Below are 22,728 nucleotides of genomic sequence, written 5' to 3' on the forward strand. Positions count from 1 at the left end.
ATGCGATCCATCAAAATAATTTAAAAACGAATTCTGCCAAACCTAACTATAAGCCCACAGTGCCTAAGAGGCCAGCAGATGCCAGTAATTTGTCTACATCTGCCCTTCCACTGGTGAAGCTGAAGATAGGGGAATCACAGGAAAAGTGGCCTAGTATAGATAAGGCCAGAGATAAATATTGAGCGGCTGAGCAGAGAATTGAGATACATCTCATAGCCCGGCCATCACCACTTCTTTTCTGAGCAGCATGTTTCATACAGACTTTTTCTCCACCCTTTAAATTTCTGAATTTCAATCCAGGAGCAGTGTGTGAATTCGCACCACCAGGGTTCTTCCACGGGGGTAGTAAATTTGAACTGTCCTTCCAGCCTCCTGGGTGTTGACCTGGAAAAACAAGGTGTCCACTGTACATAAGGTTTGTTAATGCATGATAATGACAGTTCTAGATAATGTGTGTCACCTTGCTTCTAAGTACTGCACCCCCTCCACAGTCAGTGAAGTTCTGGGTGAAACAAAATGAAGTCCCATGTTTCAATACATAAAACAGCCCCACAGCTTTTCAAGATCTTTGAACTGGTTGGTGATTGGATATCTTTCCTTGAAAGGATGAAAGTTTCAATTAGGCAAAATGACTAGGGGATGAATTGGTTTTGGCATCGGAGCTGCTTGGATCCAAAAAAAAAAACTGGCGGAGAACAATTATCATTTTTTAAATACCCGAAATAGTGTCAGGGTTTGAAAAGACGTTTCACTGTTGAGACAGGGCTCGGGAAAACAAAAGCATTTTGTTACGTGCCATATCTTGCCCTTTCTACTTTGTTGCATCCAAGGACTTCTCAAGAAAAAGCAGAGGTTTATATCAAGCCAACTGCCTTGAAGCTGGGGTTAGTTATGTTGGAAAGAGCATCACTTGATGGAATTGTTGTCGTCCAGTGGATGAAGCACAGGTGACCTCTGCACTTACGACATAATCGATTCCTTGAGAACCATTGTAAGTCGAGCTGTCGTAAGTTGAACCCTTATTTCCCACAGGCGCAATGTTATAAATGGTGGTTCCGTTCCTGGAAATCCATTTCATACCCTAAAAATACCAAAATGGACTACGGAAATAGAGGAAAACTAAACTACATAGTTCAAATAATGCACAAAAATAACTAAAAAGTGAAGACCGATGTAGTGGAGACGCGTGCAGTTCAGGCAGCAGCTTCAGACTGGCGAGTCTGATTGACTTTGTATGTTTCCTGTTTTGGGATGATGTGTGGAGCCTGCATCGTACGCCGTCATAAATGCAAGCTGCAGCCATAAATTGGGGGGTTTTAGGAGCTATCTCACATGAAAAAATGCAGGGGGTCATAAGTCGGGTGGTTGTAAGGCAAGGGTCGCCTTGTATTGAACTGGGAATTTGGAGACTTGTTTAATTCTTGGCTCTGCCACTGACTTGCCATTTGAAACCAGTCAAGTCCTTTCACCTTTCTATGCCTCTGTAAAATGAGAATACTTCTCTTGTTTTCTTAAGTGTTTTGAGATCTGTAGCTGATAATCTCTGTGGAGGAACTGAGTATTGTTACATGGTGGAAAGCAGAGTGGAGGGGTGAATGATGGTGGCTTTGCATCTGATTAGAGATGTATTTGGGCTCTGTGGAACTACAATTTAATTTGAATCTCAGGAAAGTTACTCAAATGAATTAGGAATGATGCATGGCTTTGAAAAACTCACATGTTTGGAAAGGCAACAGAACTTTCATCCAAACTATTTGTGGAAGTGGATGGGCCCTTTAATACTCTACAAAGCACAATTGTAATCCATACTGCAGACACATGCTCTGTATATTGTTCTTGAAAAGGGGGCTTGGAATGAACTGAGCTGTGCTGTATCACCCAAGCTGTAGCCTCAAACTCTGGCTTCAGATTCAAACTCCTTCACGTTTTGAGGGTGTCCAGAACCTGGACTTTGGCTTGATCGAATGGCTGGTTGTACATTAGTCACGATGTGTCAAAAATACATAATTAGGAAAAACGTGGTTGCAGAAATTTCTGCTTAGCTTGAAGAAATGAGCCCCACATCAGTCTGCATGTCGCTGCACTAATCATTTCCTCCTGTCTCCTCATCTCGAGTCCTTGTCACACATGTGTGTCCCATATTAGGCTCTTGGCAGGAGGAGAGGTTTCCTATGAGGAGATTCGCAGAAACAGAACAAGCCTCTTCTTCTCAGAAAAGATTTGCTCATTCTTCGATGCCAATAAACCAGTCAATTGCTTTATGATTATAAGCTGTGTTACAGTATCACACAGAGGCCCAGACTGGAATCTGTACCATGGCCAGTGTGTTAGGGTCACTAACGTGTAAAAAGACACAGACCCTGCCCTCAAGAGCTTGCTTTCTAGAGTGACAAATAGGCCGACAAGTGGAAGGAGTGGGATACCATCCAATGCTCTTGATAGAACAAGTGCCAAGTAGCCTCATCTGACCTTCCAATTTGACTGGCCTATATTGGCTGTTTTCTTGCAGGCCTCACAGCCTCCTGGATTGTGAGGAGAGATTTGAATTGAGGGGAGGGTAGAGGCCTGGAGGATGAGGTAGGACATTCCAAGCACAAGGAGCAACCCAGAGGAAGGCATGAAGATGTTGGTATGAAACGCTGGCCAATGGACAGATGAGTCTGGCCTGGCTGGTGGAGGAGTGTGGTGATGTGAGACAAACAATGACGGATGGAGGAGTGGAGTTGTGAAAAATCCAAATACCTCCTTGCACAGAGACAAGAACAGCTCTGACCCCCACCCCCAAGTTTGGGGAAACTTTGGCACATAGCGGAAGCTGTGCTTAGCAACGAGGCCATTTTTGTGGCACGCCCAGCCAAATGGGGGAGGAGAATACCCCAGAGCTCATGATAAAGCCATTTCATCCAGGTTGGCCGGCTCCAATTGCCCAGACAATTGTGCAAACATCTGAGCTTTTTCGAAGTTTTCTCATGGCTCCTTATGGCTCGCTGTGTTTTCAGGGCCAATTTTTCATACACTGGCTTCTATTTTTGTCCTCTCATTGGTCTGTGGCTCAGTTTAGGTTATTTAGATGACGTTGCAATATAGAATCACAGAGCTGGAAGAGACCTCAGGAGGTCATCAACTCCAGCCCCCTGCTCAAGGCAGGACCAATCCCAACTAAATCATCCCAGCCAGGGCTTTGTCAAGCAGAGATTCAAAAACCTCTAGGGATGGAGATTCTACCACATCTCTAGGGAACCCATCCCAGTGCTTCCCCACCCTCCTAGGGAAATAGTTTTCCTAATATCCAACCTAGACCTCCCCCACTGTAACTTGAGATCATTGATCTTTGTTCTGCCATCTGTCACTACTGTGAACAGCCTTTCTCTGTCCTCTTTGGAACCTCCCTTCAGGAAGTTGAAGGCTGCTATCAAATCCCCCCTCACTCTTCTCTTCTTCAGACTAAACAAACCCAAATCCCTCAGCCTCTCCTCATGGATCATGTGCTCCAGCCCCCCCAATCATTTTGATCGCCCTCCTCTGGACCCTCTCCAATGCATCCACATCCTTTCTCTAGTGGCATTTCCATAGCATGAGAAATGGCTCATTTACATGGCTCCAGTAATTGCCAATCCCAGCCGTTTTGGAGAAGGAGAGAAGTCCATGTCGAAGTCAGCGATGGACTATGCCGTCCTTAAGAATCATTTCTTCCTGTGCCCGTTCATTAGAGGTTTGCTTATCATAGAATCATAGAATACGAGGACTGGAAGGAACCTCGAGAGGTCATCGAGTCCAGAACCCTGCCCTCATGGCAGGACCAAATACTGTCTAGGCCATCCCTGATAGACATTTATCTAACTACTCTTAAATATCTCCAGAGATGGGGATTCCAGAACCTCCCTGGGCAATTTATTCCAGTGTTTAATCACCCTGACAGTTAGGCATAGAATTTAGGATTTTGATCCAAAACTCGTGGGTGGCACAACTATAATTCAAGGGATTCTTGTGATGTGCATAAATGCCACACCCGTGGCTAACTATGGCACATAACCACACCTGCAAATCTGGAGTTTGGACATCAAAATTATTCCCACAGAAGTGCAGATTGATAAAAGGCGACCATGCCAGGAGACTGGCTCCCGGTTTCCTCCTGCATTGACTTGTTGGCTGTCAATTTAACTCTGAGGGGAGTGACACTTGGAACCAGTCACAGCCCTTGAATTATCACAGCTGTTACTTCCCAGGCAGAGGAAATCTCTCTCCATAAGCTTGCCCTAATGACCCGTTTTATCAAGTGGAACATCAGAGTGCCCCTGGGACATGGATTAGGTCTCCAAGAGAATCTCCGGTGGCTGGTTTTTTGAAGCGTTCGCTCAGTCGTGGACACACATTGATCCGCTGCCCGTCTGTAGCCATCTGATTTGGTCTGCATTTATAGGACTAAACATGCCTTGCTATAATAAAAAAACCCAACAAAATCTAAGATTCTTCTCATTCCTTTTCAAATAATTTAAAAAAAAGTTATTATGCAGCTTAGCTCTGTGGTTGTCTGGAGAAGTTCTATTTAAATATGGGAGTCTAAAAAAACACTTCAGGCAATCATTTTTTATTGGCCTTAGAGTCACTTAAACTCTGGTGGTAATGCACTTAAAGAACAGTCCAGTTAATTACTAGTGAATTGCAGTCGGAGTCCCAAAGAAATGCAGTATTTATGACATGGACCGCAATGCCAGATGAAGTCACTGCAGTCTCTCCAGCTGTTTTTGTTGAACCACAAAGATTTCTCCAAGGTAGCTGATGTCATCGGGAGTGATGTGACATTGCTGCACACATGTAGGATGAGCACAGAAAAAGATCCAGAAAAGCTGTATTAACATTTTCCAACCCTGTCTGGGAGCTGCAGGATGGGAGCTAATCTATACATGACTCACCCCAGGAGACATGGGTAGTGTACAATAAATATCAAACATCTATATTGAAAAAAGAAAGTTTAAAAAAAACAATGAATGGTCCTGCAGCACCTTAGAAACTAACAAAAAAGAAATCATGAGTTTTCGTGGGCACAGCCCACTTCTTCAAATGCATGGAGCAAGGAGCCTGGAGGTATTAATAAATAGCAGGAAAACAGCGGAAAGGGGGAGGCATGTAGATTAGACAGATCAGCAAAGGCAAATGAAGCCGCGATTTAAATGATCGCGGCTACATTTACATTTACATGGCTGCCGCGCTGAGCCGACAAACAGCTGATCACGTTATTCCTCGTGGAATGAGGTTTACCGGGGCTGCCGACAAAGGGCTTTGATGTCGACAGCGGGAACGTCCAGACTAGCGGCGAGCCGACAAACAGCTGATCAGCTGTTTGTCGGCTCAGCGCGGCAGCCATGTAAATGTAAATGAAGCCGCAATCATTTAAATCGCGGCTTCATTTACGTTTGCTGAACAAACAAATCTACATGCCTCTGCCGACAGAGGCATGTAGTCTAGACGTACCCTTGGTGGCATACATCACATTAGTGGATATGCCCTTGTATGAGCCTGTGATATGGTGGCTTATTTGGTTAGGTCCTGTGATGATGTCACTTGTGTAGAGGTGTGGTCAGGCCATCATTATGGTTAACACTGGTGGGAATCTAGCAGAGAAAGATTTTGTTTAAAAAATGTAATTTTTGCTGGGCTTTTTCCTTATTAACTGTCCATTGTACCTTTTTTTGGGGGGGGAGGGGGTATTGAACCTGAAATTTCTGTGGAAAATACCACCTCTGTGATTTCTTGTCTAAACTTGTTTGTCAGCTAGTTGGAAAATGGGACTCAAAGTTGACCCTTTCTTCCTCTTTTTAAATTCAAGACGTTAAAATGGCAAAATCCAAACATCTTTGACCATAGTTGCTATTGAGTCTTAAGTTTGGGAGAGTCAATACCTTGCAGAGCAAAGAAGAAACCACACCATAAAAGACACAGCTGCAGTTGGCACTAACTGGAAGGCCTGTTGATGGGGAGAAGTGGGGGTCAAAGAGGGACAGTTGCTCTGGGGCGTGGTGATTCAAAAGGGCCCCAGGCCCTTTCAGTCACCACTGCAGGAGGGCTGGTGGAGGGGGCACGGCACAGTCTGGGTGGCACTCAGAGCTGGCTGCCCCCAACCCCGCCCCTTGTGGGAGCACAGAGCCACCCCCTCCCCCTCCTTGCCCAGCAGCCCGGTAATTCTGTCAGGCCCCCTGCCAACTGGCATACTTGGGGGAATCTCATCAAAGCCAAAAGCTGAAAGAACCCTGGACACCGATTTACCTTTTTACCCCTAGAACTAGCCATCTTTCCAGGGCATCGGGGATAGGGGAATATGGGCACTGTGGCTAGCAATGCTCCTCCAGTTTGGTGCAGACATAGGGTGGCCACTGGCACCAGCTGGCATTTTTTTACCACTGTATTTAGTATTTCGCGCACTGTAACTGAGGGTGTGTCTAGACTACATGCCTCCTTCGACGGAGGCATGTAGATTAGCCAGATCGGAAGAGGGAAATGAAGCCGCGATTAAAATAATCGCGGCTTCATTTAAATTTAAATGGCTGCCCCGATCTGCCGATCAGCTGTTTGTCGGCAGATCGGGGCAGTCTGGACGCGACGCGCCGACAAAGAAGCCTTTCTTCATCGGCACAGGTAAGCCTCGTGAAACCTCGCTTCATTTCCCTCTTCCGATCTGGCTAATCTACATGCCTCCGTCGAAGGAGGCATGTAGTCTAGACACACCCTGAGAGAGGGAACCTGTGAAAAGCCCAACTTGCAAAATCATCTTAATAGTTTAGGACCCATTTTTTAATTGTGACTGAGGGCCCGATTTTCAAAGGTGTTCAGGTGCCTAAAGATGCAGAGATGCCTCATAGTATTTACAAAAGTACCCATGGGAATAAAGCATCTATCTTTAGAGGCTTTTGATAATACCACTTGCGTCTATCTCTATCCTTAGGGGCCTGGATACCTAGGAATCTAAATGTCATCGATTTTACATTGGGATTTAGGCAGCAATGTGCCAAAATTACTTTTGAAAATAGAATTTTGGCTCCTACATCACTTTTGATTTTTTGTCACCCCATCAGCAGCACCCCAGTATAGTTGGAAGGCCACATCTCCACTTACCGGAGGATTGATGCTCTGGTAATTGATCTTCTGGAGTTTGATTTAGTGGGTCTAATAAAGACCCACTAAATCAAACTCTGAGAGCATCCCCCAGTCAGCGACAGTACTCCTTGCTGTCTTGAGGAGTAAGGGAAGTCGACAGGAGCATTTCTCCTATAGACCTCCCGCTGTGGAGGCAGCACCAAGCTCAGCTTAAGGTACATGGACCTTAAGCCACTCTTCCCCCTGCTGTGTAGACCTGATCTAAATTAATCATCTTAAAGACAAGGTAGAGGAAACATTTAGGCTATGGCAAACAGTGTTAACATGCTGCATCTTTTTTTTTTTCATCACTGCTCCGGTTGAAGAAAGCTGATACTGACATAGAAAGACAAGCAGTTTGGCTATTTTATGCAACTGGAACAGTAAAACAAATTGACTCTTCAGAGCAGCGACGGGAATGGGAGCAGAGCCGACTTGCTGCTTAGCCCCCCACCAGGCGGGGGAGGCAGCTATCGCTCGACAATATTTATTAGCGGCAGCACACTCGAGAGAACACAAAAGGCCCTTGAGCCTTCCAGCACGGTTTGCTCCAGTGAAAGGCAGCTTCTTACATCAAAGAAACAGGGCTCCTGACAGCTGAGCTCTGTGCATCTTTTGCAAAACCCAGTTCCTTCTCTTTTATTACAGGCTAAATTAGCCCATTTTGTTGTTTGGCACTGAGGGATGAGGTCAATTGACTGGGATTCCTGCTAACAAGGTTTTACTCCAGTCTGCCTTTCATGGGCGTGAACGTGAGAGGGTTCCATTAAGGCCTTATAGTAGTCACTTGCAAAGCAGAGAGAAAGATGAGAGATGGAACTCTTTGGGACTCTCTCCCCTTCCCCACTATTGGGCTGTTCAGACCTCTCTAGGTGCACCAGCCCTCCGGAATATTGTCATGTAGAATTTCCTGCTGGGCTTCACATGGTTGTGCACCATTGCCAGTCCCGGAAGAGAGGGAAGCTGATCTGGGAGCAGAATCCAGGAGCAAACAACAAGGGAAGAGTGAGAATTTTAGGCAAAGATGGTTGGGTTTGCGGAGGACTTTAGAAAGGTAGAGACACAATCTATTCTAACGGAGTCTAAGTTGGCATAACTGACCCCTCCTTCTACTCCCTTCAGCATGTTAATTACACCAGCCTAGACTCAGAGATTCCTGGGCAATAAAACAGCAGCAGTTCGCCAGGATTAGCCCCTGGCGGGCTGCCACTGTTATATTTACTTGTTCCTCTGCAAGTACAGGCAATTGCAACTCCCATTGGCTGCAGACTCCCATTCCCAGCCAATGGGAGCTGCGGGAAGCAGTGTCTCAGTCCGTGCCTCTTCCCGCAGCTCCCATTGGCCAGGAATGGTGATGTGTGGCCAATGGGAGCTGCAATCGCCTGACCAGCAGAAGTGCAGGTCAATAAAATGGCAATGGCCTGCCGAGGTGAACTGGATCTGGCCAGTGGGCCGGTATTTGCCCACCCTTGCCTTAGACTCCGAAATGGAGTCTGACTTCTGAGAAGGCTGATTTGGTATACATTATGTGCTGCAGGGGGCTCGAGGAAGGTGCAAGTTACATCAGCTTAGAGTCACTTTGGCCCATGAATACACCCACAGGAAAACTGGCAGTAGATCCCCTTGATTCATCAGACTAAATACATTACTTTAACACCTCCCTTTGGCTGTGGAAAAACAGCAGAGGATATTAGCCAGGGTTCCTTTCCCTACTTAGCTCAGCATTCCGATGCCACTCAGACTAAAAGCAAAGTGAGCCTTAACAAACTCTGCTCTGCTTAACCTCCGTCTTCACTGTACTTAGCTGGTGAACTTTCCTGAGGTTTCCTCCTTTGTTTATCTCTCCCTAGGGGAAGGAGAATTCAGCCTGTGTTCTATAAGTGACTTGAACTATCAGCCTCCCTTGAGGTGTAAATCCATGCTTATCAGAAAGGCATAGCTTTCAACTTTCCTTCCCGGCTTCTTGTAGAAGAACATCAAGTCTGGGTTTTAGTGTTGGTTTGTTAGTAAGAACGATCAGTTATCATTCATTTCTATATTGCGTTCCCTGGGCAAGGCTGGAAACCCAAATACATCTTGCGGCACTACATGAGAGTCAGTGGCAACAGCCAAGCAGAATAAAGTGCAAAAGGGTTAAAATAAATAAATAAATGGCCTGTTATGGGCCTGATTCACCTGTGGGGTTTCCCCAGATTGTCCTGTCACAGCAAAGGGAGGCAGAGAAAGAGGGTTTTGTGGTTAAAGTATTGGAGTAGGAACAGGAGACGTAGCTAATCTTCATGGCTCTGCCACCGACTCCCTGTGTAATCTTGGCGAACCGACTTGGATCATTCAGTGTCTTATTTCCCCATCAGCAAAATGTGGGTAATAGTTCTTGCCTGAGGGTCATGTTAGGAGTAGAGCTGGTGGAAAACTGGTAAAGATGTTTTATGAAAATAATGTTTGAAGTGTTCTGCTATTGTTCCAGAATTTGGGGGTTGTTTTGCCTTCCTTTTTCAGAGGTAAAGTAGAAGAGGAGGGAGGGAATAAGGGTTGGCGAGGAAAAGAGAGAGAGAGAATGAAAAAAAAAATCATGTTGGAAAACCATCCGTCTGTTTTCTCATTGAAAATCTAGGAAACGTTGATAAGAACAAATGTTCATTTTTGTTGAGAAAAGGGTTTATCAGAAAAAAAAAAGTCATGAATGAAAAATGCAAATGAACGCTAACTCTGAGGGTGCATGTGTGAGTGTTTGAGAGCTGCTCACGCACTCTGATGGGGAATGTCACAAAAATGGATATGTACCCCCTTCCCCCTTTGCTGGAAAGTCCTGGGGCTGGGGCTGCAGGCCTTAAAGGCTACGTCTACACAGCAGCGTTATTTCGGAGTAACGTCAGTGGGCGCCTACACAGCAAGCAGTTATTTCAAAACAAATTTGAAATAACGGGCTTGTTGCTCTGACTTCTGTAAACCTCATTTCATGAGGAGTAAGGGAAGTCGGGGGAAGGATGCTCTATTTCAAAATAACTGCTGTCTGGACAGCACCAGAAGTCGAAATAAGCTATTTCTATTTAAGTTACACAATTAGGCTGTGTCTACACTGGCCCCTTCTTTGGAAGAGGCATGCTAATTTCTAACTTTGGAATAGGGAAATGCGCGGGGGATTTAAATATCCTCCGCTGGATTTAAATAAACATGGCCGCCGCTTTTTTTCCGGCTTGGGGAAAAGCCGGAAAAGAGCATCCAGACTGGCGCGATCCTCCGGAATAAAGCCCTATTCCGGAGGATCTCTTATTCCTACTTAGCCCCTAAGTGGACAAATCTCCTATTCCTACTTAGACGTAGCCCCAGTGTAGCTCAAGTTCGGTAGCTTATTTTGAGTTTAGGTCTGCTGTGTAGATGTGCCCAAACTGACTTGGCAATCTCAGTGAGGGCAGGGTGGGGCACGTCTCCCAAGGAGCTCCCAGCTGGCTCAGCTGTTATGGGACCCTGCCAGAAACGTAAGCTGTGTCCGTCTGGAGGAGCCTATGGTGGCTGCCGGGTGCATTTGTGCACGTGCGTGTGTGACTTGTCACCACCTGTGTTTCCTCGGAGGGTTTGCATTCCTCCGTCCTCTGGCACAGCTGGTCCTGCAAATGCAGAGGGTTCAGTCTCCATGCACAAAAGCAGATCTGGCCCTTGGTGAGTAAAAACATGTTCCAGTTTTTCTAAGGGTTTTCAGACATCCTGGCTAGACTCCATCTCAGGCTTCTGGTTCTCATTACGTGGCCGCATCATCCATCCAGGTTTGGGGTTTTTTTGGGTAATGCTCTTTTTTCTGCAGCTTTAGCAATCTTCTCTACTATTAAATAAACCCTCTTCCCCTAATTAAAAAAAATTAACTCTAACCCCCTGTCTATTGACTAAACTCTTGCTCTGTGTTCCGAAGTAAAACAATGGCTCTCTGTGAAAGTTAATGAGTTTTGAGCTAATTTTTAGGCTATGGGTATAGTGCATCTGGTTTATCTGTCTGTCTGTCTGTCTGTCTGTCTGTCTGTCTGTCTGTCTGTCTGTCTGTCTATCTATCTATCTATCTATCTATCTATCTATCTATCTATCTATCTATCTATCTATCTATCTATCTATCTATCTAAAAATATTTTTACCCCGCCTCTCTATTTGAAATATTCAAGGTGGCTTACAAAAATTTTAAGAAAGAAAGAAAGATAGATACAGGACCCCAAAAGGGGTTACGTAAAACCAGCTAAAACACCTCAAGAGGAGGGGCACACATGCATGCACGTACACACAACTAAACCCCAATAAAAGCACGGGTAAAAAGGGAGGCTTTGGCCTGGCACTGAAACAGTGCCAGCATTGGCGCCAGGCTAATGTCCCTGGGGAGAGAATTCCATAGCTTGGGAGCAAAGGCTGAGAAGGCCCTGCTCTGTGTAGATGTTAACCGTGTATCCGTAAGTAGAGGAACATGGAGCAGGGCCTCCCCGGCTAATCTCAAACCCTGGGCAGGCTCATATGAGACCAGAAGGTTGTTTAAATACCTTGAATTTTGCCCGGAAACATACCAGAAGCCCGTGTAGCTGCCAGAGCACCAGCATAATGTGCTCTGTATCACGAGTGTTCGTTAAAACTCAAGCAGTTGCATTCTGGACCAGTTGAAGCTTCAAAGGCAGCTCCATAGAATCTTCAAAGGCAGCTCCATAGAATCATAGAACCATAGAACTGGAAGAGACCTCAGAAGGTCATCAAGTCCAGCCCCCTGCTCTAGGCAGGACCAATTCCAACTAAATCAACCTGGCCAGGGCTTTGTCAAGCCGAGACTTAAACACCTCTAGGGATGGAGACTCCACTACTTCCCTAGGGAACCCATTCCAGTGCTTCACCACCCTCCTAGTGAAATAGTTTTTCCTAATATCCAACCTGGACCTCTCCCACCACAACTTGAGACCATTGCTCCTTGTTCTGCCATCTGTCCATGTAGAGCTCATTGCAAGAATCCAATCGAGATGTGACAAAAGCATGAATCACCGTAGCCAACTCGTGCTTGTTCAGGAAGGGTCGCAGCTCGCGGATCAGCCGAAGCTGCCCAAAAGCACTCCTGGCCACTAAGGAAATCTAATTTTCAAATGTTAAAAAGGACTCCAGGAAGACTCCGAAGCTGCACACCTGTTCTTTCAGGGGACGTTTAACCCCGTCCAGAACAGGTAACACACCGCCTTTCTGGTCTGGTTCATTAAGAGCTTTATGGTTCTTAAAGGCATGGTTCCTAGACCGGCAAGGTGCCCAATTTCAAACAGGCCATGTCCTAACTTCTGAAGCTTTTCCAGAGGTCAGTGGTTCTGATCCCAGTGGAGAGGAGATCATCTAGAAATAGACTGAAAATAAATTGCAACCCTAGAAATCCATTGGTGACTCACAAGTCCAGCAGGATGAGATCCCAACTGGGCTGCAGCGAAGGAGTTCATTTACCTAGGATGCTCCTCATCTGAGGCACAGGGAGCTCTTTGACAGGGAAGCTTGTCTGAATGGTACCCCTCTTGGGGGCGTCCTTGTCAAGGGCCGTCAGCAGCACCAAACTGGCAGGGAAAGGGATGAGGCTACCCAGGAGATGTGGAGGTTGTGACCTCTCTCCAGCTGTGGTATCTTCTTGTGATAATGCACCTGGGAGTGACAAGCAAAGCCCAGTCACGTCACACTGAGGGCAAAAGGAACTTACATTTCTCACAGGTATTGTTGTATTGGGGAGGCCTCAGGGCAGGGGTTGGGGGGATTGCCATACGTCAGTACCTGTAAGAAATTTAAATGTGGGGTGGAAATGGGGATGGGGGGGGAGCAGGGCAAGGGGTTGCGGTGTGTGTTTGTGGGGGGGGGGGTGCAGAAGTCAGGGCAGAGGGCTGGTGGTGTGGGGGTCTTAGGACAGGCGGCTAGGACTGTGGGGAGTGCAGGAGTCAGCCAGGGGATTGGGGGCTCAGGGCTGTGGTAGCCCTGGTTGGTGACCTTTCCCTGCACCACTCCTGTTTCAACTAAAGGGCAGCTGTGGGGCAGGGCACATAGGCATGGGAAGGGAACTAGGGCTCTGGGGGGTGCTGTAGCATGCCTGGGCTCTTGGCCTAGTGTCTGAGCTCCCAGCTGAAACCCCTGCCTGTTGGGGGGCTCTTCTGCAGGTCCCACACTCCAGGGTCTGAGCTGCCGCCCTGCATACCAGGAGCTGTCCTGCCGGCCCCAGCTGCAGGTGCAAGGAGGCTGCCCCCCCCCAGCCAGCCACTTTCTTGCTGGTACGCTGCACCGGGGCGTACCCGCTTACGTTCGCCTTCGCTTCACACCCTTGTAAACAGCGAGGGCTGAAGTGGATGCTTGATGCGCAGCCCAAGATAATGGATTTTGTGAGCTGGCTTGTCACGGACCAAGTTCCTGAACAGTCCTACATTACTTGAGGGCAGGAGACTAGCGTGCTTACTAGGCCTCTACCTCCTGTCATTTCTCAGTCTTTTGTTTGCGTAAGGGCAGAGTACAGGCTCCAGTCTTTAGCCCAGTGGTACTATGACCCCATGCGTCTTTCTTGTCCCATATTTCAGCTGGTCACCGGTAGGGGTCAAGAGGGGCATTGTTTTCCCTGTGGTATATTCTGAGCTATTCCGTCTGCTTCCTCCAATGCTTCAGAAGTGGCCATGATTGAAGATGGGCATGGGGAGGGGAATTCTTTCTCCTCAAGTGCTTGGCGGGTGGACTTGGCTCACATGCTCAGGCTCTCTCTGGTCACCTTATTTTGGGGATAGGAAGAATTTTTCTCTTGGTCCAATTGGCTTGGCTGCTTTGTTTTTGCCTTCCTCAGCAGTAGGGGCACCCTTCCTGGGAGGATCTGGGTCTATCTCACTTACTTCTCTGCACTGGAAGGGCCCCAGGTGGTGGTGCACCTCGGACCTCTTTGTACTCTGCCTGTGGACATGATGGTTTAGCCTCCTGAGGGCTTTAATGTAATTTCAACTGTTGGGTTACTGTGCTTGTGGCTTGGGGTTACTGACGGCCTGTACTATGCAGGACGTCAAACAAGATGAGCGAGTGGCCCCGTCTGTTCTTAAACGCTGACTCTTTGACTTATGTCGGATTTCTTTCTTGTTTTTATTCCCTCAGGGGGACATCCAGCAGCTCCTGGTCGTGGCGGACCCCAGGGCAGCCTATGATTATTGTGAACACTACAGCCCTGACTGCGACACAGCCATTCCAGACACCCCGCAGTCTCAAGACCCTAATCCAGATGAATACGTAAGTAGAAAAGAAGAACCTGTACTTGTGCAACCACCACCAAGGTGGATTTGAACCTGCGACCTGACTATAGGAGCCTCTACCCTCTGAGCTAAAAGCCAGCTGGCTCCCAGTCTATGCTGTAGTGGTCTTTTGATCTTAACTGTTGCAGTGGTCTAGGTGCCACTTGCAGTACTCAGTAACCACACTAGGGGTACGTCTAGACTACAGGGTTTTGTCGACGGAAGTTTTGTCGACAGATACTGTTGACAAAACTTCTGTCGACATAGAGCGTCTAGACACATTCAGTTCTGTCGACAAAGCAAGCTGCTTTGTTGACAAAACCCTGTAGTCTAGACGCAACCCTACAGGCAATAACACCTTCTGTCGACAGAACTCTGTCAACAGAAGGTGTTGTGCCTGGTAAAATGAGGTTTACCAGTGTCGACAAAACTGCTGAGTTCTGTCGACATTATGTCAACAGAACTCAGCGGTAGTGTAGACGCAGGTATAGTTTTGCTGACAAAAGTCCACTTTTGTCGACAAAACTCAGTAGTCTAGACACACCCTAGGTGTGTAGGTTACACATGCACCATAGTTTAGGGTAACTGCTTCATGCTCCCACAAAGTATCCCCCCCCAGAGGGACACCCAGGTTTGGGTACCAATGCATCAAAACTCTGGAGGGAGAATTTGTTGAGAAGAAGGAATCCAAGACAACAGTGTTCACAGCAGCTGTGATCAAAGAGGGCTGAGAGGATAGGGAACCCTGGAAATGTAAGAGGAATGAAAAGCTGGCAATGGGTTCCAGTAACAATTGCAAGGGGAAAAAATAATTATTGGGGAGCAGCTTGCTGCCAGACTCACTGTAAATAAGCAGATGCACGGTGTCTATGAACTGAGATCACACATGTTTGTTTTTTAACTTCTGTTTAATTTTTACCGAGTCTCTTTCAATAAGTCACTGGTTTGTCTTGGATTGCTTTCCCCAACCTCTGTGGTTGCAAAAATGCATTGTACAATACAACAGTGGAAGGCATCCTGGAGCATGGACGGTGAAATGCTGCCAAGGTAGAATAACTGTTTGGCCTTGTAACCTGGACGTTTTTTTCTTTAAGAGCTTGAGTCCAGGCAACTGATGCTACATTGTAAGTGCTCAGAACAGCCTCTAAAACCTCTGTGTCTGTGTGGTGTACACACACCTAGCTCTCAGGAATTATAGATTCTAGTCCTAGCTTTGCTGCTGAGTCACTATGTGAACTTCAGTCGATTGGTTGTTTTTTCTGCTCCTTGTTTTCTCAGAGCGTGAAATGAGTTGTCTGCAGGATGATAGAGTGAGTAGCAAGTGTGTATCCACAGTGTGAATGTACAACACATTAACTTGACACATAATAACTGGTCAGGTGGATTATGCTCCCATTCACTAAAAGTTTATATGCTGTAGACTTACAGCTCGGCTCAGTGCACACTAAATCACCATGTAGACAAGCCTTGAGTATTTGGGTGCTACGGCTCATAGGAAGCAGAGTGGTTTACCCTACATGTAGCATCCCAAGTTTGAGAACTGCGACCTCACTAACTGCTGCAGCCGACTATTATAATATCTCTGTATCACTTTCTAAATGCCAACGAAATATTTCATGTGTACAGTTTTCATAATCTCAACTGATTTTTGAAATATAAGCTCTTTGGTGTGGTCAAAAACAGTGAGGGGAAAACATCTCAGTTTTGTTTTCTGGTTTTGGTTGAAATTTCATTATAACCAAAATGTTCCAAACAGATTTGTAATTATCCCGTAAGTTCTTGGATAAGCTCTGTGGCACATAGTTAGGAGAAAGTGTTAGCCAGAATGGTTAGGAATGGTATCTCTAACCTCTGTTTGCCAGAGGGATGGAATAGGGATGTTAAATTTAGTTCAATCAACTAATCCACTAGTCGATGGAATTTCCATCGACTAGTCAATTGAGTCAATAAGTGGGGAAAACTGTGGAGCCGCAGTGGGATTAGCTCCCAGGCCCGGGAGTTAAACCCGCTGTGGCTCTGCCTTTTAAATGTATTAAGAGCTGTCAGTCTCTTAATACATTTAAAAAGCAGAGGTGCAGCATCTGGGACCGGGTGTGAGCCAGGAGTCAGCTGATTCCCAGTTCGCGCCTGGTCCCCACTACCCTTCTGCCTCCCCTGCCCCCAATGAACATGGTACTGGGGGGAACCAGCTCCTGCTCCTCCCCTTGCTGCCTCTGATACAGGGACTAGGTGAGGGACTAGTTGACTAGTCACTTACATCCCTAGGATAGAAATGGGTGACAGGAGAGGGATCACTTGATGCTTCCCTATTCTGTTCACTCCCTCTGGGGCATCTGGCTTGCTCTACTCTGCGCTGATCAGGCCTCAGTTGGAGTCTTGTGTCCAGTTCTGGGCACCTCATTTCAAGAAAGATGTGGAGAAACTGGAGAAGGTCCAGAGAAGAGCAACAAAGATGATTAAAGGCCTAGAGAACATGAGCTATGAAGCAAGGCTAAAGGAATTGGGCTTGTTTAGTTTGGGAAAAAAAAGAAGCTGGAGAGGGGCCATGATAGCGGTTTTCAGGTATCTAAAAGGGTGTCACAGGGAGGAGGTGGAAAATTATTTTCCTTAACCTCTGAAGATGAGACAAGAAGCAATGGGCTTAAACTGCAGCAAGGGAGGTTGAGGTTGGACATTAAGAAAAAATTCCTAACTGCCAGGGTGGTGAAACACTGGAATAAATTGCCTAGGGAGGTTGTGGAATCTCCATCACTGGAGAGATTTAAGAGCAGATTAGACAGACACCTGTCAGGGATGGTCTAGTCAGTTCTCCATCCTGCCATGAGGGCAGGGAACTGGACTTGATGATCTCTTGAGAACTCTTCCTGTTCTAGAGTTCTATGATTCTATCTGGTATTGGCCGCTGTGAGACCTTTGGTCTGACCCAGTATGGATGGTCTTATGTTAGACCAACATTTTTAATTGTGACTAGTGGCTATGGGTTCCTTTTATTTTTGAGACTAGAGACTTTTTAAAGGGGCCGATTTCCAGAATCTGCTGACACTTACTCTCTGAAGTGTAGGCTCGTTAAGATGTCTCAAGTTTGGCACCCAGAATCACTAGTCATTTTTGAAAGCCTCAGCCAAAACCCTTGCTGTAGTCACATACCTATGTCTGATCCAACTCACGTTAAAGCCAATAGGAGTCTTTCCGTTGATTTCTCTGGACCTTAGATTACCCTCAATGCCCTGCTTCTGTCTAAAGAAACATAAAGGCTCATTGCTTTTTTTTTTTTTATAATAAAAACATGTGCTCTAAAGAAGCGGAAGCAATAAATAAGTACAAGAAAATAGACTCCGCTGTGGTTAAAATCTGGAAGGATGCTAGGGGAATTAAATATATTTTTGGATGCAGTTGCTCACCAATCAAAATGAGCTACAAAGGGCTTGTCTTGGAGGGGCCTTGTTGCTCTATGGAATTTTGTGAAAGAATAATTAGCCCATGAATGGCCTTTAAATAGCAAGAAAAACAGTGTACTGGGTTAGGAATTTGTCACACCCACTTGTAACAAAAAGTCTTGTTTGTATTTCATTTTAAAAAGTGGCATCTTATTGACAACTCTGAAAATGTCCTATTTCAGAAGCCATTTCTACTACAGGCTGCTCAGTCTGTAAGGCTGCAGATGAAAACAGAAATGTTACTTCTTTAACAGCTTATTTGTCTCAAGTTGCTTTTCTCCCATCTGAGTTTGGCTAAAAGAAGAGGCGCTGACTATTTTGTACTGTTCAACATGAGTGTGAATGCTGGAGTACTGGCCAAATTCAAGTTTGGATAAATTAATTCCATCTCCTTAAATTCCCCCTAAAATTAAATTACAGGATTTCTTTATGCTTCTTCTGTTATCCTGGCACATGTTGCTGTGCATTGTGAGACAGTTGCCAACTTCTACCCCAGAAGCAGCTGCATTTCAGGGGTAGCTGAAAGGATATTATGCAGCCTGCAAAGCATGTTAGCATTATTAGGGCACAATATGCCATAGGATTATGAGAGATTATTCTTTAATCACAAATCTCAATTTCTAAAGTAATCAAAAGCAATGCTCCAAATATACTGTAAGCAAAGTGGATCGCAGGAGCTGATGAACCCTGAAAAAACAAGAACCTCGTAGAGAGCAAATATCTCAGGGTATGTCTACACTGCCACCCTAGTTCGAACTAGGGTGGCTAATGTAGGCATTCGAACGTGCAAATGAAGCCCGGGATTTAAATATCCCGGGCTTCATTTGCATGTTCCCGGGCACTGCCATTTTTAAATGCCCAATAGTTCGAATTACCTGCCCATGGCCACACGCGGCACGGACTAGGTAGTTCGAATTAAAGCTCCTAATTCGAACTATCATTATTCCTCCTGCAAGGAGTTTAACGGTAGTTCGAATTAGGAGCTTTAATTTGAACTACCTAGTCCGTGCCGCGTGTAGCCATGGGCAGGTAATTCGAACTATTGGGCATTTAAAAATGGCAGTGCCCAGGAACATGCAAATGAAGCCCGGGATATTTAAATCCCGGGCTTCATTTGCAAGTTCGAATGCCTACATTAGCCACCCTAGTTCGAACTAGGGTGGCAGTGTAGACAGACCCTCATACACTCATAGACGTAAGGTCAGAAGGGACCATTATGATCATCTAGTCTGACCCCATGCACAATGCAGGCCACAAAATCTCACCCTCCCACTCTTGGAATAATCCTCTCACCTATATCCATAGAAAGAAGGAGTGAAGGATGAGAAAAATAGGAAATATGGAAGGTGCTTAAGTACTTCAGTTGAACTATTCTCATGCTTAATATTAGGCACGTGCTTAATTAGCTTGCAGAATCAGGATCTATCTCACCCACATTTTTTAAAAAAATGCTTAGCAGTACACAGGCCCACCAATGGGGGCGGGAGGGCAAAGGGGGCAGTTTCCCCCCGGCCCGGTCAGTCAAAGTACAAAGGCCCAGGGCTCCCAGCTACCATTGTTGCTTCTGCAGCACGCAGCCACAGCATCGGGCCCTTTACATGAACATATGAATATAAAATTCACCTGGCCTAGCAACCACTGCCAGGGAACTTCCTGACAGGTCATCTGCCTTCACCTTCTTTCTTGCTGTGGTTCCTCTACAGTACACGGAGGGAGATGGTGAAAGTGACACCTATTATTATGAATATCCCTACTATGAGGACACCGATGACGCAGGAAAGGCAGAACCACCCACTACCAAGCCTGCTGATGCTGAAGAAGCTGTTAGAGAGGTGACTGAAATTAAAGAGGTAGGTGACTAGGGTGTGTGTGTGTTTGTGTGTGTGTGAGTGTGTGTGTGAGAGAGAGAGGGAACGGGGTTCCTGTTTTGTTTTGTCTTGTGCTTTATTTAAAGCAGGGGTAGGCAGTAATTTTTACGGGGGGGGGGCACTTAATGAATTTCAGTATGCGGTCACAGGCTGGTTCCACCCCCAGGTAGGGGTGGGGCCTAAGGCAGAAGGGGTGGGGCAGAGTTGTCTGGGGTTGGAGACTTTGAATTGAAAACACCGCAAAGGACTCATGGTTCCCAGCCAAGCTGTTACTGTGTTGCCTGGCAGCCGCCAGGGTCGCTGTGACCATTTAAAGGGCTTGCAGCTCTCGCCCCTGCCGGGGTAGCACTGTGACTGGGAGCCGGAGCCATTTAAATAGGATCCTGCTGCCTGAGCCACTGCCTGGAAATTCAGAGGCACGGGCAGCAGGATATAAATAGAAAGCGGCCAGATGCCATCCACCGATCAAAGTCTTCAGTGGGTCGGATCCAGCCCCCGGGCTGCATCTTGCCCAGCCCTGATTCAAAGTCTTGGGCCATTCTTAATTTTTATAGACAAACGCATGGCATAGAGGTGAAAAGCTGGAGGCTTACCACGGACGCAACTACTGTAGATTGGTGCTTTGCATTGGTGCTTTGTGCACGGCCGTGTGAGGTTTCCATAGTAATGTGAGGCCTGAACTTTGAGATGAATGAGGCTGCATAAAAAGCTTGGTGGTATATGATGCCTCATCCCCCCAGAAGAGCTTGAGGGATCTTGCGATGGTCTGCACCTGGAAAATATGCTTGAGGCAAGGTAGTGCCTTTGTGCACTAAGAATGTGTCTATGCTGACTGTGTGATTGTTGCACAGATAGGCACGTCCGTGCTAGCTTGAATCTAGCTAGCGTAACCACCACCAGGTGGATTTGAACCTGGGATCTCGGGAGCTGAGTATAGGAGCCTCTACCTTCTGAGCTAAAAGCCAGCTGGCTCCCAGCCCATGCTGTAGAGGTCTCTTGATCTTAATTGTTGCTGTGGTCTAGGTACCACTTGCATTGCTCAGTAACCATGCTAGGTGTGTAGGTTACACTAGCACCGCTCACAATACTGGTATCGACTTGACAGCGTGGGTTCAGCTTATACCCTGATTAATGTCCTTGTGCTGCCAGACCTACACTAGTATTTTAACCTGTGCTAGCTGGATTAAAGCGAGAATTAATAGGTTACTCCATGCAAAAATTGCACCCCCATGTAAAAATTGCACAGCGTTGGCAACATCACTTCCGCAGTGGTAGTCGCTTTTGCCTTCAGAATTTTTTTTCTATTGTGCATTTTGAATCCCTGAATGTTGAGGCCTAAATTTTCAGAAGTGCCTGCTAGTTTTGGAACACCAGCCCGAGACCACTCGGGCCAGATTTTCAGAGCAGCTGAGTCTCCCCAGATCGTGTTGCTACCAGTTGCTCTGAACATCTGAAAATCAAGCTTGTAGGTCTCTCACAACACACCCAAAATTAGTAGTCACTGCTGAAAACATCATTCTGGGTCAGTGTTTCTTACACTGTTTTAAACAACAAGAGTTCAAAATGACCGCCCTTAAAGGGGCAGGCGACTTTTTTTTCCTCAATAACTTTCTGCCATTTTTTGGGGGGAGGGGGTCAATAACCCCCCCTCTTTTTTTCTGCTCATCATAAAAACCTTGGTATTCCTCATTAAAAATATATATTGTTTGGTGTTCCTCGGTCTTAAAAAGTTTAAGAAACACTGTTCTAGGTCCTTACAGCTTTTCACTGAGCTATCAGTCAGGTCCCTGCTTGGTTTTAAGGAGCCTTCCAGTTTTAGACAGAAAGGCATTCTCAACCCCCTGTCTTAGCTGGTAAGAGAACCAGAATATCCTATTTTCTCTAACTTGGACACTGTTTGTATTTTACAATAGGAACTCACCCCTCCACCCACACAAGCACCCACAGTGATGGAAAACAGGCAGGAAACGAAAGAGGAGGAGAAGGTGGATGACCCCATCGTGGACGAATATAATTATGAAACCATTAACGAGGAGTACTACACTCCCCTCCCTTATGAAGACATCAACTATGGAGAAGTAGACAATCCGGATATCCTTACTGAAGAAGCTGTTGAAGCAGAAATTCCCGCCAGCACAGTCATCACCCCCAACGCAACCAATGTAATTTCCTTCAAGGAGTTTTTTCTTTGATATTTTTAATCCTTTACAGCAAAGGGTCTCATGTGATAGTCCTTATGGAAAACTTAAACTGTCCAAGGCACTTGTAGAGAAAAGGGCCTCCCTGAACAATATTCATCCTCCTGCATTTTTCCTGTGTGAACACAGCACTGCTACACAGAACTCATTGAAATTTTTCTCATGGAAAAAGTTTTCCTGTCAGAAAATCTGGTGTTAGTCAAAATCAATGTTTTGCCCAGGCAAATGGTGGTTTTGACTAATTTTTTTAAAAAATTCCCAGCCGTGAGAATCAAAATAAATAGTGTTTCAATTTGGAATCATCAGTTAATTTAAAAGACAAACAAACAAACTGTTGATTTGATAGGAAATGTCGTTTTTTCATTCTGATCTTTTCAGTTCAAAATTCTTTGGACATTTTTTAATGTTTCATATTTTTGTTCCCATTTGGAATTGGGAGCTTCTTTTGAAGTGTCAAAACTTATCGTGGCTACAGGCGTTATACGTTCCTAACAGTTCTAGTAATAGTGAGACGAGGTTCAAACTTTCACAATGAACATGTGGTGGATGATTATGTTTTTCTGGTGACTCTCTCCCTGTATGTTTTGGATGAAATGTATTGCACTCCCTACAAATCAGTTCATTGTTCAAGCAGGTCTATTCCTCCTTCCCCAAAATGTTATCGCTTCCACCCATATGTGAAAAATTGTCACCGTTGTCATAATTTCGTGGCCAGTTTCTATTAAATATACAGATGTGGGGAAATTCTCACAGCATTTCTAAAAAGAAATTAACTAGGATATGGAGGGAAATCTCCATGCCAGAAATTCAACAAATCCAACAAAAGTCTGCTGCAAAGCACCCTAAGGACAAT

The 22,728-nt window shown here is 45.9% G+C and overlaps 1 protein-coding gene across 2 annotated transcripts in view; it reads left to right on the forward strand.

Annotated features, from left to right (window-relative positions):
• COL5A1 (collagen type V alpha 1 chain) overlaps nucleotides 1–22,728 on the forward strand; it is a 319,312-nt gene that overhangs the window by 129,496 nt on the left and 167,088 nt on the right. For both annotated transcript variants that reach the window (XM_075905279.1, XM_075905278.1), the window contains exons 5-7: nucleotides 14,239–14,370; nucleotides 19,513–19,659; nucleotides 21,591–21,839. In XM_075905279.1, coding sequence (XP_075761394.1) covers nucleotides 14,239–14,370; nucleotides 19,513–19,659; nucleotides 21,591–21,839 — 528 coding nt within the window. The remainder of the gene's footprint in view (nucleotides 1–14,238; nucleotides 14,371–19,512; nucleotides 19,660–21,590; nucleotides 21,840–22,728) is intronic.

This window comes from Pelodiscus sinensis, chromosome 22 (genome assembly GCF_049634645.1).
Source record: "Pelodiscus sinensis isolate JC-2024 chromosome 22, ASM4963464v1, whole genome shotgun sequence".
Classification (NCBI taxonomy): domain Eukaryota; kingdom Metazoa; phylum Chordata; order Testudines; family Trionychidae; genus Pelodiscus; species Pelodiscus sinensis.